The following is a 19,518-nucleotide window of genomic DNA, read 5'->3' as shown; positions in this document are numbered from 1 at the left end:
AGCATTTAAGCAAATGGAAATTTTCATTATTTGCATAATCTCTGAGCAGATGTGATAAAAATCACTATCTCAATAAAGATGATAATGGTGGAAATAATTGTCAGCAAATGTCATAAACTTGAACAAAAGGAGGAAAAGCAATAAACATTTCGCAAATGAACACCTTGGAAGTTTCCTATAACGAAGCGGAATGGCGGGCGGCAAAATAAAAAGTGTGCAATTAAAAATCGAATATCAAACCATAAAAATAAACAAAAACTGTTGATGCCAAATGAGAAAGGGAAACGGCGAATAATGGCGATAACGATGCAAATTTATGTAAATATAAAAATGAATCCCACATTTCCGTACAATTTGAGATTTATTGTATAAATGTTGGCTGCAATTGAACCCATCACCGCAAACAACATTGCCTACTGTTCCACCGCTTATACCGCACCACTTTGGCAAAGGTACATTGCGCAGCCATAGCCGCAGCCAGTCACATCACAGCGCTCGTGCGTCGGTCGTATCGCATTTCAGCTGAACAATTCCATAATTCCAACTATTTGCGTGATCACATTTTTTCTTGCAACCAAAAATATTTTATTGCACTTTTTAAACGTTAAACTGTGGTTCATAACAGTATATGAGAGTGTGTGTGTGTACAGCGGCTATCAATTGCTTGCGCTTGCGGCTTTCGGCGTATCTCACACGGCGTTGCGCTCGTGCGCGCATTTACTCACGCACCCGCCTAGCTATACCTACACACTCACATTCAAATCTATATGCCATGATTCGGTGTGAAATTATCGGCTTTGAAAGCTCTTATGTAAGAGCACACCACTGTTGGTGGCACAAACGCTGCACTTGACTGCTACCGACCACCCGCCGCCAGCTTCATTTTTCCAATAATGAATTCATTACTGCTTTGCGCTTGCGTTTGAATAACCGAGCGAGATTGAGTATTAACCTTTTTTGGGGGCTTAGGTTAGTGAATTCAAGGTCAAAAGCTCCAAATTCCACGATTAGAATAAATCAAGTAATAACATTTGGGAAGCTTGGCAATCTGCTCGGTAAGCAAATCCACACAGTTGAGCTCTTAATGATATCACAATCTCTTACGCAGTGGTCCTTTCAAATACCTGTATCTGCTCTCTCAGGCACTACTAAATTATGTGTGTGTGTTGACAAATGATTGCTTCGGTACTCTTTGCCGTTGTTAATTGAAATGTTTTGGTTTTGAGTGCCACAGCTAATTACTCAATTGCAATTGCCTTGTACACATACATACACATAAATATTGTGCATATGTATATGAGTCGCTGTCACGAATGCACTGAAATGTCTATATGTGTATTTGGGGATGTACATTTGTATGTTTGTATGTAATTTTCTCACGCTATATCAGACCTCGAGTCACTTCGGATGCATTATTATGTAATGCGCACGATGCACAGGCATATGCCTTAGTGCGTACGAATGAGTGTGCTCTTCGCTTGTCAGCGTTGAATTAATCGCAATCGTTTTTAATTAACTCCAATTGAGTGTTAAATTTGCATCTGGACGCTTGACGGAGGAACTTATTAATTACGGGTTTATTTTCGGCATTCGTTCTCGTTATTACGTAACTTGTGGTTCCTCAAACACGAGCTTCTTCAAACAAATAATCTAAATATGTGTGTGAATTTTTGGACGCACTTGTACAAATATAATTGGGGGATTGGCAAGGAGTGTCATTGTATTGATAAATTATATATTTCAAAATTAAACAAGGTTTTAAAAATATTCTCGACCAGTTATTTCTGCTGATATTTTTGAACTTGAATGTTTTAACATATGAGACTTTGAGAAAGTGCCCGCGTTGCCAACCTAAAAAATAGAGAGCCGGCCATAAATTATACAACATTTTATTCAGTTTAAATACTTGTGCTTTGCACGCGTTAGTTCATATGTATTCAAAATCAACGGACTGTTTCAAAAAGCAAGAAAAAATATGAAGAGATACATAGGTACATATATACTATTCAATTCTTTCAAACATAATTAATGGCACAGCGTTTGATTTTGCGCTGCCGAAGCCTAAAAGCTGTTTATGAATTAATGTGTATCAATCTACTAATTTCAAAATGACTTTTCAACGACATCGTTGCATACTTACAGGCGCAGTTACAGAAGAAATTATGGGCACTTCTTCAGCAGCTTTGTGTTTAAGAAATTTTTAAATTGTTTCGAAGTCCAAATACTTAATTAATATGTACTGAAATTAAATAAAAAATCTTCGCAGTATTTTACGATGTTGAACCGAAAACCAGTTTATAAAAACCTGTTATGTTTATTTATTGCTAATACATAAAGTAGTTAGTCGAGTTCGTTGCTTAAGTCTTTTGTGTTTAGTGCCTTGCTGATATAAATGGAAGTAGAAATCGAAGGCGGGGAAGAAAAAAGCAATGAACTAGAAATAATCAATGAGAATAAAAAAATCACTTCTCAAAAAAAAAAAAAATTATATATAAATTTATTCAAGTATCTTATAATTTCTTTTGAAGTTTTACTAATGAAATGAAGAAAGGTTACATTTGATGAAAACATGTTAAATGAAATCAAAATATTTCTTTTAAAAAATATTTTTTTTTAAATCCATTGATAAATGTTATAAATATCATATATTAAATCACAACAAAAAGGAGTTCAATAGAAACATATCAAGTCACAATAAACCAAATTGGTGCAAAAAAAATCGATCATATTTTCACAACGAAACGCAACATATTACCTAATTTTAAAATGCAATAAAAGTCAAAACAAAACAAAATGAGCCGGGAGATCTATTTACATACGAATTTGCTAATTAACCAATATAAATTTGTAAACAAATATTTAAATATATCTGCGAACTATTTGTATAAACAAAAGGCTTCGCTGTTGAAAGCAAAGTAAAAGTAATCCACCTTATTGATTGTGGCCACCCGCTTGCTTCCCCCTCCTACGCTGATTTTCAAGGCAACACTTGAGCGCACAGCAACTATTCGTTCGTTGTTGGTGTTGTTGCTTATGACGTTAGGCAAGTGGCGCTAGGTCCGGCGTTGACGCAGCGAAATTGTAAACGCGAACAAAACAAACAACTAATAGTTATTGAAATGTGTGATTATGCATGTGTATGTGTGCGTGTGTGTTTCAGTTTTCAACGGCAGCTCGTAAAACTGCGCATTTTTCTCAAATCGCTTTTAATAAACCCAATCGATTTACTTAGCAGGTAATTATCATTCCTCAAGAATACACACACATATACACACATACGATAAGCGATATATATTCAGTAGGGAATTAAAAACGAACAGTTTGTGCAGACGCAGACATATACACACACCTTCAGAGGGACAAAAAAGAGTAATCTGTGGATGCTTGTTTGCTGTCCGATTGAATTAGCCAATTCATTGCCGAGTTCATCTCCATTTTCACTATTGTTACTTTTTGGCTTACTCCCCCTCTTCCTCAAATCTTTTTCAATTCAATTTTCGTTTTTTGCCGAGATAAAGATAAATATGGCTGTTACTTCATCGGTTTTATGATTATCGTAATCTCCGAGACTGCGGCTGTTTGCCTTGGTTACAACAAAAAGTGGTGAGCATTTGATAAAATACATGAATATTTTAGTGAGAGCAACAACAAGTTTTCATTCGCTGAAATACAAACACCCGTTATGACTGCAAATGGAATTGAAATTGGTTTTTGAGTGCGGGTGTTTATGAATGCGATGTTAGATATGTGGTTCACCGAGAGAATCATTGCCGCGTGCATTTTGGCATTATCGAGTTATGAAAGCTTGTAAGCTAGAAGAAAGAAAACAACTGTACAAGAAAATTTTTCTCAACAAGCTTTGAAAAAAAAAATTTAGAAGCTCTAGCTTTAATGGCAACTTTCTGAGTTAAAAAGGAACTATTTTTAAATGGTATCTGCTGTTGTTTACCTTTGCAGGGTTAATCAATTTAATGGCCCGACCAGTAATAATTGCAACCAGTAACTGGCCCAACACGCTTTCAATAACTACACAGCTTTGTCCGGCAGCTTATTGTGAGGCTTTATTTTGGCAACAAAGAACCCTGAAACGCTACACAAAAACCGCTATCAAAACCGAAAAATAATTTATTTTCCAAGCTGACAGTCAAAAGCCGAATTTCTATGGAATTTTGTGGCTTTAAAGGCAATTAAAAAATGTTCTGTTGTGTTGTGTTGTTTTGTGGCACGCACGCATATTTCTCTTTATGCTCGTACTCGCACACAATGAAATTTATATTCTTGTAATTGTTGGCTAGAAAATGGTCGATGGTGACTTGGAATGACATAAAGTGGTCCACCCAGGCGATTCGCCACTGTTTCTAAAAACTCGTGCCTTACTGCCTTGTATGAATGTGTTTCAAAGTGTTTGCATGTATTTCTGTTGTTGTGCATATGAATTGCTTGGCGTGGACAAAAACGAGCGCACCAGCATTGAAATTTGACGCTGTCACACATTGTCAGCGTTCCCTTTAATGACAACTTTTTGTTATATCGTCTGTCTGTCTGTCTGCATCGTGCAACTTTTGAAGCTTTTCTTGCTTTTTGCCACGCTCTGTGATTGTGCTGAAAATACTAAAACAAACATACATACATATATACTTGAATACATATACATATTTATTTGCACATGTACTCATACTATGTGCAAAAATATGTCTTAGTTGTAATTAAAAATGAGTTGTTGTAGGAAATTGGAGTGTGAAACTGCTGGACACCTCATACTGCGCAGTGCCAACTGATGCAGTTGTTGCTCAAACACACTCTTTTAAATGTGTGGGTGTGTGTGAGTCCAACTGAGTTATTGAATTCGCTTATATCACCTTAACAACTTAACAATAATTTCATGATACTCGCCCCTCGTCAATTTTCACTTAGTTTCTGTTCATCATACGTCCTGGTTGCTCAGTCGCTTCTCAGTAGCTAGTAATGGTATGCGAGGTCCAATTTCACATTGTGTTGGATATTCCGCAATCTGCCACAATCACCTCCGTTACAATTTGCTATTTGAGATAGTAGCGAGTTTTTGAGACATTCATCTCTACACATATATACGTATATATCTGCAATGTACCCTGTAGGAATGGGAAACTTACGCTTAGTGGCTAAACAGCTGAGCAACTATTTGGGGCTCAAAACATGAAAATTTGTTTTCAAATTGGTTGAATATTGAGCTGTGAAGTTAATTTTAATTTTCTATTTTAATAAATTAAACAATCTGTTATCTCTTGAAATAATGTCAAAACTAATTTACCAATGCTTTTGAGAGCCATTCGCTTTGTTTTCTATATTTATATAACTATTTTATCGCACATGCTCGTATACTTCTTATTGTTCCGTGTTTTTCCTCAATAGTTGTATTCCCGCTTCCGTGCGATTGCGAGATGCTTTTGATCTAGAGTAAAACTCAAGAGATCTACTGAACTATGGAAACATCCGTGCGCTTTCTCCTTGTCCAGCCACTTTGTCCAGACTTTCTAAGACTGAGTTTGAAACACCGTTCATAGGTGTCCCTGTTAGAATCGACCTTTTAACCTAACCTGTATTCAATATGAGAAACTTCTACCCATATCAGTGTAGAATATAACGAGATTACCGAGTTACTTTGCTTCGTTTATAGCTGAAGTTGTAGACATGCTATGCGTTGAATTTCCTACAGGGTATATTAAAAAGCACTTAAACACACATACCAGCACAAGACAACATGATTTGTCATTATAACTGAATATGCGCTGGTGCGTATCCGTGCATGAATTCACTGCAGCCCATTCATATATCACCCTGTTTGATGTCATTGGTAAATATGTGTAAATTTACGCTCTGCTCTCGATTTGGTAGTACTTGTCATTGCGTCAGTGATATCTTGTTTTCGTGGTTTGCATATGGAAGTTTTTCTATAAGGTGGTTGAGGTATATTTTATTACATTGTAATGGTCATCCTCCACCGATTCTTTAAAGATAGTGAAAGGAAGAACAAACATGCACTCTGAAGCTATGATAATATGAAGCAGGGTAGCCAACTTCTACAATAGTATGCCATATTTTAATATAAAAAATTTTTGTTATGAAATATTTGAATGCAACACAGAAAAAGGGCTTTTTCTTTCTACAAACAAATTAATAAAATAACCATAACCCGCATTGAAGCATGCCAAGTACTGGCATTTATGCTTACGTTTTTTCACGTCAATATTCTTGACATAATTCATTTATACACACATTAAGTATACTTAGATAATAGGAAAAAATTCACTTGTGATTTGTGTTCTACTGAAATCGGCGTTAATAGGCAAATAGCTTTCTCTTCTACTTAGAGTTAATAATAAGTAAAAGTGTGCCTCTGTAGCGTATTTAGTATTGTTAGCCAAACAACACACATAAAAATGAAGACATTTAAATCTAACTTGCGTCGCTTGAGGCATTTAACACTTTTCGAATTCTGCTCATTTCCAATATAATTTCATGTGAGTGGAATTATTAATGCGTTGTCGTCTACTCATAACATTAGCTGGCTATTAATTAAATTCAAAGCCGAAAAGTGCCGAAATTTGAATAAATAAATTAAAAAATTTAATTTGTTTAGCTAAAATTCAAGAAATCACAAAAAGAAAAGGTCTTTCTAGTAAGCTAAAAAGTAAAGTCAATGGTATTGCCTCACTGAAACGAGTTAAAATATGAGAAAAAGTTCACGACATCTGACGATTTGTCGTCCAGTAGAGGGACGGTCAGCAAAGTTCGCAAAAAAACTATGTGCTTAGCAAATGTCAGGGGCTGAAAAAATCGTAATATTTTAAAGTAAAACACCTTTTGTACTATTTTAGCATTTCTGTAACTTTTCTATAAAATTTGTGTAGTACATTTGTTTCTGCTTCCTAATCGAGACGATTATCTCTTGATTGCCTCTAAAGTTTGAGCATCCGATTGAGGTATCAAGCACGAAGAATTGGTGAGGTAGTCAGATCCCGACAAAATAGTTGATGCGGGGAGAACTTTCGTATACTCAACTCAATGTTCAATGCGTTCTTTTGATTACTTAAGAGTGTCAACTATACCAATAAACTTAATTTTACGGTCATCCAAAATCAAGTTTTGTAATGTCTTAATATCAATGCCAAATAAAATTTAGTAAATATTTGGTAATGAATCGTCGGAAGAGTTGTAGTGGTGTTTTGGTTATATAGGTTTAGTTTTTGTTAGCGACAAATAATTCGTCGGCAAATGTGATGTATTAAAGTATTATACCATATAAGCCAGAGTAACTTTATCCATCATCTCTGGCGCTGTGATTGCAGCATAAATGCAATTTTCCGCTACTTCCTAATAACTTTTTAATTCTGCCTTCTTGTCTTCTTGTCTTCTAAGCACATCGTGGTTGCTGTTGCATGTTCAAAACATCTCTGCATGCTTGGGTTCTTCATATGGAAACGATATGTTACGTCTTTGAACCAGATTATCAAATATAAGATTGCTTTGCATTTGTTCTTGTCGTTTTTAATTTTGTGTTACATTTCTCGTGCGCGTGTTGCTTCGAGCAAAACATGCATTGTGTAGAAAGAAGCATGATCTCCATCGCTTTTAGTTCTATGATTGCAGCATTGCCTACTTGTATCTACCACTCGGCAGTTACAGTGCTCACCTAAAAGTATTCGTGCAAAAGCAAATGAACTTTTACCACTCGCCCAATGGCGCTTGCGTGCTTAGAAGTGTTTAAAAACGAAGAAGCTACTGCATTCGTGCATTTTAATAAGTTTAATTACAAACTGGCTACCTTTGGATTGCGCAATTAGTTGGCACACACACACACTCACACGTGTACTTGCATGTAAATATTTATGCATGCAATTAATACTGCAAAAGTCTTTACATACATACAAACACACATACAAATTACTGTGTGAGACGACGGCCTTGCTTCTCCACACGCTTTGCCTCCCCCCTCCGGTGGAGATTCACTGTTCCACCGATCCCTAATGCGCGTTAACCGTTATGTATTGCGGCACCTTACTTTGCCAACTGTACTTCCTCTTCTTGCTCCATTATAGGTCATTCTTTTGTTAGATTATAAATATCTTAAATTCTAATTGTCGTGGGTTGTTGATTTTGTTGTTTCGCATTCTCGGTGCATGAACATTTATTACCGGCCAAGGTTCTTCCTCTATATAACAGATACTTTTGGATTTAGACGAACAAAATTTTCGAAATTTATAAAGAAATTGTCGTGCCCTAAAGTGCCTTCGTAGAGCCGTCGATATGTATATATATATATATCAATAGATATGCACATATAAAAACAATAACATCACATAATAGCATGCCTCGTTTGTACTCGTAAAAATAAGTTAAAAATCGCGTTTTCAAGCTTGCAGAAGAATCAGTGGATTGTGACCAAGTTGCATCGTGTTGTGTCTTTAACGTTGAAGAGCCGTGCTCAGATGCATCGAACATGAAGAACCATTGTTGTAGACATGCAAACGTCGCATTAAACACCTTCATGCACAGTGAAGAATATTTGGAGAAGAAATTTTAAAGAAACTTAAACTCGGTACTTTCAAAAGGCCAGTACTGCCCAAAGCGATAGATCAATTTATTACAGATTTTTATATTTAGATAGACCTACAACCAAAATTTGTTCTAGAAAACTTATAAACAAACCGCAGAATCTTCATGAACACCTCACTTGCCGCAATTATAGCTAGAGATAAATGTTAAATAGTAAGTCCAGTGAACTGAAACAGTTTTTTTCCAAATTTGTCCATCGCAGCAAAGGTGTTTGCAATGGACCCATAAAATGCTTGAACATTTAATTAAGTCAACACTTAATGACAATCGAATATTAACTTCCATAAAATATGCGCACAATATATGGATACCATTGAACAGTTATGATATGATATTGAGGTTATATACCTTATATGCCGGACGCCAACGTTGTTTATGGCTCTTTCATGATGTTTATGCATAAATTATGTTCGTATTAAAAAACGAAAACGAATTAAGAAACAATAGCATCAATTAAGACGGATAGAAAACAAATACAAGAACATATCAAATAATGATGGCAAATAACGGTTAACGGATTTTATTACAAAGCCAGTATATTTTTATAATTTTAAATGTTCATGTTCTTTTTTCATCAAAAATGTTTCAAGCAGAGTACCTCACCGAGAGTACAGGAATCGCATAAACTTTCAGTGAAGTAGTTCGCCATCCATCCGAGTCAACCATCCACATTTGAGAAAGGCGACGATGAGAGTGAAAAGCCCATAAGAAAGATCCTGTGTCGATATTATCGAAGAACAAAGTTTTATTTAATTTTTAAAAGTCTGGGTCAAATTCATTTAACTAATATTAACAAAAATTATAGAAAAAATCATTAAATAGTCTTCATACTTTTAACTCCCACTGTGTGTGCTCTGAGTAAGAAGCAACAAGATACTGTATCGCAAAACGGCTAATTATCGAATGTGAAAAGTAAAGGGAAAAATAATAATTGTATGAATGAAAGAATGCATATATACACACACACACATACACACATTTATTTGAACTATTTGTGTATAACCCAGGTGTGCATGTATGGGGCATGATTTTTCATAAATTTACCCGGAGACTATTAGACTTGTGGGTAAGAAAGCCAAGCTGGTGGCGCATGGTGAATCTGAGCGTCGGGCGGAGGGGGCGCGGTGCTGCGGTCGCAATTACCAGAAGAGCGGAAACAAAACAGAGCAAAGCGTGAAGCATGTGGAGACCTCATATGCACATATATATATGTGTGTGTGTGAACGGAGCGTTGATGGTAAAGTAGAAGCAAGCGATTAGTTGGCCGGCACAACACAACACGGCACAGCCAGCCAGCTGAACTAGACAGCCGAGAAGTCGTTTAGTCGGCGGTAGCGTTTCGAACGAGTGACGCAGTGAGCGAGCGAATGAGAACAGGCCGCGATTGTTAACTTTTTCTTTATAATATTGCATTATATTGGAGTTTATTTATGAAGCCTTCGGGCAACTTTGAGCCACCGCCACTGCCGTCGCGTTGTTAGGCAGTACAACATATTGCTGGCGTTTGGGCAGCCGAGCCACGCCATGTGAGTTTGATGGCGGTCTGTGTTACCAAAAGTGTAAAGCCGCGTGCCGACTCTCTTGTTTACCGCTGTTTTCAGTTTTCAGTCAGTCAATTAGGGAGAATGCGTGTGCGGTGATTGTTTGTGCTTACACCGACAGACACGATGATCGGGAAATAAATGCGCGCGTTGTAACGTGTGTGGCTCGCTGGCTGATAGTGTGTACGTGCAAGTGAACCTACGTCGGTGGCACAAGAGGCATTAGTTTTTTGTCGGCTGGGCTTTGAGTCTTCAGCGCTCTTGCATGCGCCGTCAGTAAGGTCTTACCCGGTGAGAGCGAGTGTCTGTTGTTCCAGCGACGCGGTAATGTCAACTATAGAAAATCTGCGAATAACAATAACAAAAAAATCGTATGAAGATAATTTATAGTGAAAATTCTAACAAAGAAGTGATGGGTAGGAAAAAGTTTAGCATTTGTGAAACTCAAAATCGCGCACAAAACAGAAATTAAATTCGGCGAATTTCATAAAGAATTCTTAATGAGAATGCGGAAAAAATCGTAAATTGAAATTGCGACTTTGACTGGCCTTAGGCACATCGGCGGCGATGGCGACCGCGACGGCAGTTGTGGTTCAAAGCAAAAGCATCGCAATAGTGCACCGGTGACCGTGACAACGATCAACGATTATACACCTATTGTTGATCAACAGTTATTTGGCAATGACCAGCTAAAAAGCTAGACAGACACGAAACCGGCTGCGCAGAAAAAGCATCTTGCGCTGCGCCGCGACACAATGGACTATTGCTAGCGTTTCGCCATTGCGGCCACAATCAGGCGTTGCTCAGCCGAAGTGGTGGACAGATGTGCGTACTGACGGCATCAGCAACATCAACGCCTACGAACGCGATCTCCGGCGAGATTTGACGCTAAGCGGAATACTTTAATTCAAAAAAAAAAAAAATTAAAAATAAAAAATAAGGAGAAAAAGTTTAAAAAATATAAAAGATATTCTTTAGACATGGTGTATTCCAGCTTTTATCCTACTCTCTGTGTGTTTAATTTATTGTGTGTTGTTGTTGTAAGTGTAAGTTCATATGTCGCGCGCGACTGACGTCTTGAATTTAATTAACGCTCGTCTAATTCAATTTAATATTGAGAATGAGGCACACACACACAAACGGGCCAACATTTAGATACAGTGTATATGTAAATTGTGTACAAATGACAAAAACAAATAAAAAAATAGAAATTTTTCATTTTAAATACGAATATGCGCTCAGACAAGCTCAACTTTTAGTCGGTGTTTGTTGTTGTGTTGGCATTTATGGAATCAGTGCGGCTTTTAAGTCGATAGCTCGGACAAATTGTGTGCGCATTCACTGTTGCTGTTGTTGTTGTTAAATATTAGCTGATAAGTGCGACGGTTCACTAAAAAGTGCTTCAACACTAAGCGTGCCCAAAATATGCGGCATACATTGTCCATACGTGTATGTGTGTGTGTAAATATGTAAAATGGTAAAAATGGCAAACCAACTAAATACCTTAAAGCGCCGGTGACTAACTCACGTAACATAAATAACGACTAAAATGGCATCTGACAAATTCGCGTTGCTAACAGATGGGAGCCACTGCGCTTAGCTCACTTAATTTGGCAGTGACTGTGAAGGCTATAAGCTATAAACAGAACACCCGAAATGGAAATAATTTAACTGAATGCAAAAAATTGTTTTAAAGTGGTATTAATTATTTAATGTTGGTAATTGATTTACAATGTATCAAAATTAGGTGAAGTCAAATCAAATAATTTTTTAGTCGGTTCTTCGGATTCAACTTTTTTTATTCTTACTATCTGTACTCTGGTTTGAGCCAAGAGCAGTTACTTTAAGGTTCAAATTCTTAAGTCGCTGCTTTTAAAACCATTAAGCAACTTTCTGTAATCTTTGGTCTTTCCTGGCAAACTTCATAAGCAACCTTTTGTGGCCATATAACATTTTGTTATAAAAAACCAAGTTACTTTAACTTAAAATCTTAAATTAACTTCAGAAAGACACCCCATAATTAAGGCATCAGTAGATATTTTAAATACCTGTAAATGATCAGGGTATATTCCAAAAACTTGAAATCAGATAGCGCTCGGAATAATCATTTTCTATGTAGGAAGACAGATATAGGCTCATTCCTTTCTTCTTTTCTCCGTACAACAACATGCATTGGTAATATTCAATGCATTGTTGATGTCACACCAGTCGCTCTATTAATAGAGACGAACTGCATAGTTAAATTATTAAATGAAATAAAACATTAGTGTTGTGAGAGAAAAAGTAAGGTTTTGTTCAATTAGTGGAGCTCCAATAACAACTACAATGAATTATTCGTATGCGTTGTTGATTGCGATAAATTAAATTTAAATATGAATGCGAAGTGCAGCTTTTTCCTCTGCGAAAAAATTGAGACATAACCATAAAATATAAAGCATAAATGAACATTTTTATACAAAAATTAAAATGTAAATCGGATGAATAAACTTAGAATAAGAAAGACAGACCGAAACCGAACGCGAAGAGAATTGGCAAATGTTTTCATCGATTTGAACTCTGTTTTATAAAGGGTATTGTAAAAGGCTGAACCGCTCAATTATTTTTTAAAATTAAATAAGTCATTAAGTATGAGACGTTATATTCAAGAAATTTAATTTGATGTTTTGATAAAACTGTTATATTTGAAAAACTTTAGCTAGCGTTTAGATAGGAAAAAGTCTAGAGGTGACAATGTTTCCCCAAATGAAACTACAACAAAAATTAAAATACTGGTTTCGGATCGATCCCAACATTAACTCTTTGTGGATATCTTGTTCCTAGTGTAGACGTGTGACCTCATAAGTTCCAACCGAATAAAAAATTCAGATGAGCTGCTAAACAGTTTAAAATATAACCAAAATTTTAGTTAGCACGACCGTATGGAGTCACCAATTGGATTGCCCTGTTCGTTAGACATAATATATATTCGTTTCGACTAAACTGTCCGCACTTACACAAGTCTATATGTATTTGTGTTCTTTTCTATATATTTAAGTATTGAAAAAGTATTCAAATTGGCAAATTAATTAATTTCCGGTTGTGCCTGTTCTGCTTCTTAAACGAAAGCTAATTTCGGGTTTTTCGGTGCGTGTGTTTTGTTCTGTGCTTCTTTATTCTGGTTTAGACTCATTGCCTTTTACACCAAATTTGGCAAATTCAATGGAGTGAATATGTATTTAAAAGTGGGTGCGTTCACTGTACTCGACAGTTCATGGCTGGCAAGACACAGGGCACATATTCTACGGAATTATTATTGAAATATGTAATGGAATGAATGGAAGCTTCACTGCTTAGCTACCGCATTCTGCATAGAAGGAATGCCACAATGCGAATCATTTGGTCTGCGGTACTGAGATACCGGCATTATCTATGTATGTATAAGTTTTTGTGGCAAGTGACCGGGTTGAAAAGAGAGCTAGTTATTTATTGAAGGCTTCGATTTGCATAGAAGGTTTCAGCAATCTTAATTAATTCTTAGGTTATTCATTAAAAACTTGTATTAGCACTACCTGCTATGAATAAAGTGCCAACAGATGTGTTTATGTATAAAATATTTTAATTTAAGCGGATATTAGCTTTCGTCATTGCCAAATATTTAAAATGAACAATATTGGTCATTATTAGCAAATTGATGGATTTCTCCTTCAATTTCTCCTTCACGACGATTTAATACGTTTTTTTTGTTACTGAGTCAAATTCAAAATTTAATTTTTGTTACTGAGGCAACAAAGCTGCCCGCCCACACGGAGGAAAATCCTAAGCGAGCTCATTAGTTGTAGAAAAAATGTAATGAAACGTCGATAAAATTCATGAAAACGAAATGTCTAATGACCACAACAATAACTTAATATATTGTATAATACAAACACACACACATTTCCACGCTCGTCACTTAGTACATTCGGTAATTATTGACTGCGCATGCGTGGCGACTTTGTTGCTGGTGCTAATTGCTTTTGGGCCGCTTGTGGGCTTAGCTTGGCTGCTCATTGAGTATTCGGGCTACGCATTCCCCAAATGGCGAACAAACAGAAATAAAAATCAAATATTAAAATAAAACCACCAAAATAATTTCAGTTTTTTTGTCGTTACGTATAACTTACATTGCGTATGCAAACACCCATCGAAGTGATGTAAGAAAGTGAAGTGCATGCAATAAAATCACAAAGAAAAGGAATTACAATGAAATATAAATAATAGTTTTCACTAAAAAAGACAGATACTTGAGTTATTGGAAAGTCTTGACGTAATAATTAATATTTTCAGTAGCGCTAACATGTGAAATTTGAAAAGTAGGAACAAAAACAAAAACACAAACGCAAAAGTAATAATAATAATAGCAATAACAATAAAAGAAACGTTAAGCGACCGAGGCATGATAACGCCCCTACTTTCACCTGCATGGCGACCTTTTATAACGGAAAATATTGCCAAAAACAAAGTGTCGAAACGTGATATCGAAACTTAATTAAGGCAAATAAAAATACTCTCAAGCACTTTTTGGGTGTTCATCGAAGCGAGGCTTGCTTTTGATTTGCCCGAAGCGCCGAGTAATGCAAGAAAATGACAAATTCTTCTGCGCATACAAACGCTACAAAATCTGCCCCAAGATGGAGATACCAACAACAAAGTATCTAGCAGATTACTTATACGTCGTGCATGAGGATGTGCCATTCCGTTATTATCGCAAAGTAAGTGTGTTGGTGTGGAGAGTGCATTAACTGTTAACTGCTAAATTTTCTTATTAAAATTATTACTGTTATTTATTGCATTAAGTTTGCCCCGTGAATACGTATTATGAGCTCGTTTTATATGGGTGTAGTAGTGCGTGTTTCGTGTTCATTCGACCAAAGTTATAAATCAAAATGCGGAAAATACTTCCGCTCTTCTTTAATATCATTACAACATTTAAAAGTACTTGAAGTAATAAAAAACAATTATTTGGTATTTAGAAAAATTTGTAATGAATACTTTACGATATTACGTAACATAAAAACTAAAATAATTGCATTGAATATTAATTTGCTTTATCATTTCGAGATGTCTATCTTTCCGTCCGGCGTCTACGAGTTTATTCATTCGTAGGGCATAACGTAAGACTTAGTACACGTTTTTCCTAGTAACCAAAGAAGTATGCTCTACTCCTACAAAATGGTGTTATTTACAAGTATATTGGGTCTATAATTATATTCGTGCGGTATGCTAAAAGATAGCATTACTTTATTATTATTCTATTATTCAAATATACCGAACATGCGTTGGAAAACTACTGTTTTTGTGAGTCTTTTTCAGTATATATAATTTTTTTGAAGCGTAAGCAACAACAAAGAGTTCTTCATTACTGTAATATGAAGAAAACCTCATCTGAAAGCCATCGTATTTTGGTGGAAGTTGATGGTGAACTTGCTCTAGCTTTAGCTTATCGAACATGCCATAGGTGGTTGGAAGATGAGGAATGCCAGGATGGCCAAAAAACTTGAAGATGAGGAAGTGAAAATATTACTCGATGAAGATTGTTGCCAACCACAAGAAGGGCTCGCAGATTCTTTGGAAGTCATTCAAACAGTCATTTCAATAAACGCAGCCTATTACATTTAAAAGCAAGGAGATTAAACCCAAATGACGATGACAGACGATTTTTCAGGAGATGATGTCAGAAATGATGCTTGAACGCTACAAGAAAAAGCAATTTCGCCAAATCAACAACATCTCATCAAATAAAAGCGAGCGATTGCCGAAATATGCCCGGAATTTGCGACTAAACACGACGCAATCATTTTCCTTCAAGACAACGCTCGTTCCTAAATTGCAAGACCAGTTAAAAACTACAAGCATTTGGATAACAGTATAAAATTTCTCTATTTGTTATTTATCTAATTTTTATCAGAGAAAAGGTGTATAAAAGGCTGTAACACTCCACAATCGTGTAAACGAGCTATTCGACCCTCTCAGGTCTTCCTAATTCATTGGACTATATTTCACACAATTTACACATACATACGCACACACATATTGACTGCAGTTTTTGTACGCTTTTGTTGACTGATGGTTAATAAATGATAGCGAGTACTATTGGATTACCATGTTCGGTTCATTTCACTTGAAGTCATTGACAGCAAATCGTTTGCCGTTCAGTTGGTGAATTGTTGTAAATGCAATGCCTGGGAAGAGAATGTCAAATAAGTAGCGGTAAAGTAATAGAAGACCAACCAGAGATGTTGTTTGCAGTGCTACGCTCGCCCGCACACATATTTACATACATCGGTACCGAAGAAAAACTTTTGTATGATCGTCAATACGATTACAATACCATTGCAATTGTGAATAAATGTCTTTCAATGCTTTGAAATGCTCATTTTATTGCTTCTACGCAGATATGTGTGAAAATAGTAGGACACATTGTGTCGAATTAGGTAAATCGAGGTCGCTGGCAGTGATCTCTTAAATGAAATCAGTAAGAAACACAGAAAGTGGGAAATAACACTTTAAATACGAGTAAAGAAAAGAAAAAAATTACATAATAAAAAAGTTTATTTTTTATATGAAATATGCTATATTTTTAAATAACAAATAAATAAAGTAAAAATATTAATTACATACAGGTAAATTACATAATTTTTTTTCTGTCACATGTTTATTATTGAGTATCGAAAATACACTTCGGCCCATAATTTTTCCCTGCTCCACTTAACGGGTGTTTCAGTGTAGTTTTTTCATTGTTCGCTTCTTCGCTTGCGCCCCTCACTTCGTCTCTCTACTCGTCGTTGTTAATTGCCTTTTTGCACACTTACTTGCTAATAAGCCGTTTTGCATAACATTATTGTCGTTTGTGTTCTCCTATTTCTATGGTCACTCGTTTCAGTTTATTGCGAATTTCGTAAGTCGATTCTAACAAGTTTTGCTAAGTGCAATTGAAGCACTCAAGTAGTCGTGTGCAGTAAATATGGGTTGTTGTTATTGTTATTGTTTCGGTTTTATTTTTCCTTTTCAGTTTAGCGGTGATTATCTTTGTCTTTTCGCGAATTTCAAATTCTTCTCTAGTCGCCTCGCCGCAGAGCACTTCCATACATACGTATATATTATATGTACATAAGTACATAACCGGGTGCTAAGCTGGTGGGAAAGTATTTTCATACCTTTGTTGAGCTGCTTTTAATTATTTTGTAATATCATTCATTTGCAGCGCTGTCACTTTCTTTGTTGAGCTCTGAAAGCTGCTAAATTTGTGTAAACGCGCGCTCATCCTACAAGTAAAGTAGTCTGCAATTGCTTAAACATTTCTTTTCACATTCACTTAAGCATTTCCCTCGACATTTAGGTGCTTTTACATTTATTTAATGGCACCATTGCCTCCCTTCACCTATCTTCCGGTTTTGCGTGTATCTGAAGACTTTCAGCATCGACGCGGCTTACAACCGCAAAACTTTCAATTTCTCCCCAACTTAATACTGGCTCACATGCGGACAAAGCGTGGATTTGCTCTTCTTGATTACTGCAATTTCCTTAGTTGGTGTTACTTTTATTGGCGTGGCTTTTACAGCGCCTGCTGTTTGTTGTCATTGAATGCCTCGCACAGTGGGTCAGATCGATATAAAATCAATTGCAAATATGAAACAGGAAGAGTCGCTGATTCAGCAGCGTTTTATGCAATAAATGATCATAAATACCAAACCAAGTACCTTTTCTAAATTCCTTGAGTAAATAAGGGTGTTAAATACTTAGGTATTAGTTTTCAGTTTGGATGCCTAAGAGGGACCCTTCCTGGTTTATAAGTTACCTTCATTCATTATTCAAACAAAATCTGTGAAATAATAAGTTTAAAAGGGGTTTTCACAATAAACTAGCATAACAGCGCTTCAGTTCATGGAAAAAATGGAATAAAACTAATATAATTAGTAATCAACTGTTTTGTAATTTTTACTCGAATATTTAATGAGCCTTGAATATACAAAAATTCTAAACACTTGTTTTAATTGCGTTCTTCACCTCCTCTTCTGTTTCAGACAAAATGTTCGATATTTCGTGGGCTCGTGCTGTGCATCTGCTTGAACGTCACCTACGCCAACATCGTGCGTTTCCCGAGAGAATTGGACAAATACGGTTCGTCGTATTTGATTCCATACATAACACTATTGTTTCTAGTCGGCTTGCCAATTATTTTATTGGAGATATCAGTGGGACAGTTTTTGGGCCAAAGTGCTGCGCACACCTGGACCGCCTCGCCCATATTTAAAGGTAAGTGATACAATAGTCATAAAAAACCAACACTAAATAAATAACTTAGATAAGTGTTTATGCGTGTGTGCTAAATTTGGAGCGAATAGTGAGCTTACAAGTTTGAGTAGAGTTTGAAATTGTTAAAGCTGAGTCGAACAAAAATCAATTTTGGTTAAACTTGGCATATGCATGAACATAAGTGCGAATAGGGATATGTTCGGAAATTGCATTTTCCGATAAAATAACATTATTGAAAGTCAGCTTTAATTCGGGTTTGCTTAGAATACATAAGTGTAAGGTTATATACGAAAACTGTGATGTCCTTAATTTTTAAATTTGTTCACTAGACCTTAAAGCGTTTCGTTACTGTTAAGACAATTCAGTTAGAATTTTTTCAAAAAAAAATAAGCGTAAGTAAAATATAACTAAGTCCTACGACGAAGGATTTATCTATTTAATAAAAAAATTAAAAAAAAAGAAAACAAAATGCAATAGTTAAATTAAATATAACAAAATATAATTTTCATTCCATCAAATGGCTGCCTAAACTTAAGAAATAAACTAAAAATATGGGCTTAAGAGCACAGACAGACAAATAAACTGACCGAAAATTCATGGAATAAGTAAGAAGGCACCAAAATATTAGCTTTTAAGGGATTAAGGATGACATTAATCATAATTTGAGTAGAGCGACAATTAGAAAACATTTGTTAGATCCCAATTTAAAAGCCAGCAAACCACACAAATTTACCGAGCATTCGCCGAAAAGGAGGCAGGATCTTAAGTAGTGATTTGGAGATGCTTTCCATACACTAGAAGGCCTATACATAGAGTTTGAGGCATTATGGACCAGTTCAAAATAATAAATTGTCATTTTGATAATACGAAGAACTCGAAGCATAGGGAAGATGTGCATAGAATTTAAATTAGCATAATTTGAAGTAAATTTGTATTGCACGGATCGCTGCTTTTTTTGTTAAAGCAAAAAACTGTATATAGAAAAGAACGTATGTACAATACATACAAATATATATGTATGGTATATGTGTATTTGCTTGGGAATAAGAATACATTTAAGTGGCAGCAATAATTTCCGCTATTTTAAATCACTTGTTAATAGTTCGCC

The 19,518-nt window shown here is 35.8% G+C and overlaps 1 protein-coding gene across 4 annotated transcripts in view; it reads left to right on the top strand.

The window, feature by feature from the left end:
- The window catches only part of blot (bloated tubules), a 52,416-nt gene that overhangs the window by 25,393 nt on the left and 7,505 nt on the right, over nt 1–19,518 (top strand). For 3 of the 4 annotated variants that reach the window (XM_036364161.2, XM_070112169.1, XM_036364162.2), the window contains one exon: nt 18,179–18,410. In XM_036364161.2, the coding sequence (XP_036220054.2) occupies nt 18,179–18,410 (232 nt within the window). Of the gene's footprint in view, nt 1–10,431; nt 10,553–14,441; nt 14,867–18,178; nt 18,411–19,518 lie in introns of those variants that run through there. The other variant, XM_036364164.2, reaches the window with a different exon arrangement.

This window comes from Bactrocera oleae, chromosome 6 (genome assembly GCF_042242935.1).
Source record: "Bactrocera oleae isolate idBacOlea1 chromosome 6, idBacOlea1, whole genome shotgun sequence".
Taxonomy (NCBI): domain Eukaryota; kingdom Metazoa; phylum Arthropoda; class Insecta; order Diptera; family Tephritidae; genus Bactrocera; species Bactrocera oleae.
Note: the sequence above shows the minus strand (reverse complement) of the source record. Positions and strands in the feature narration are given on the sequence as shown.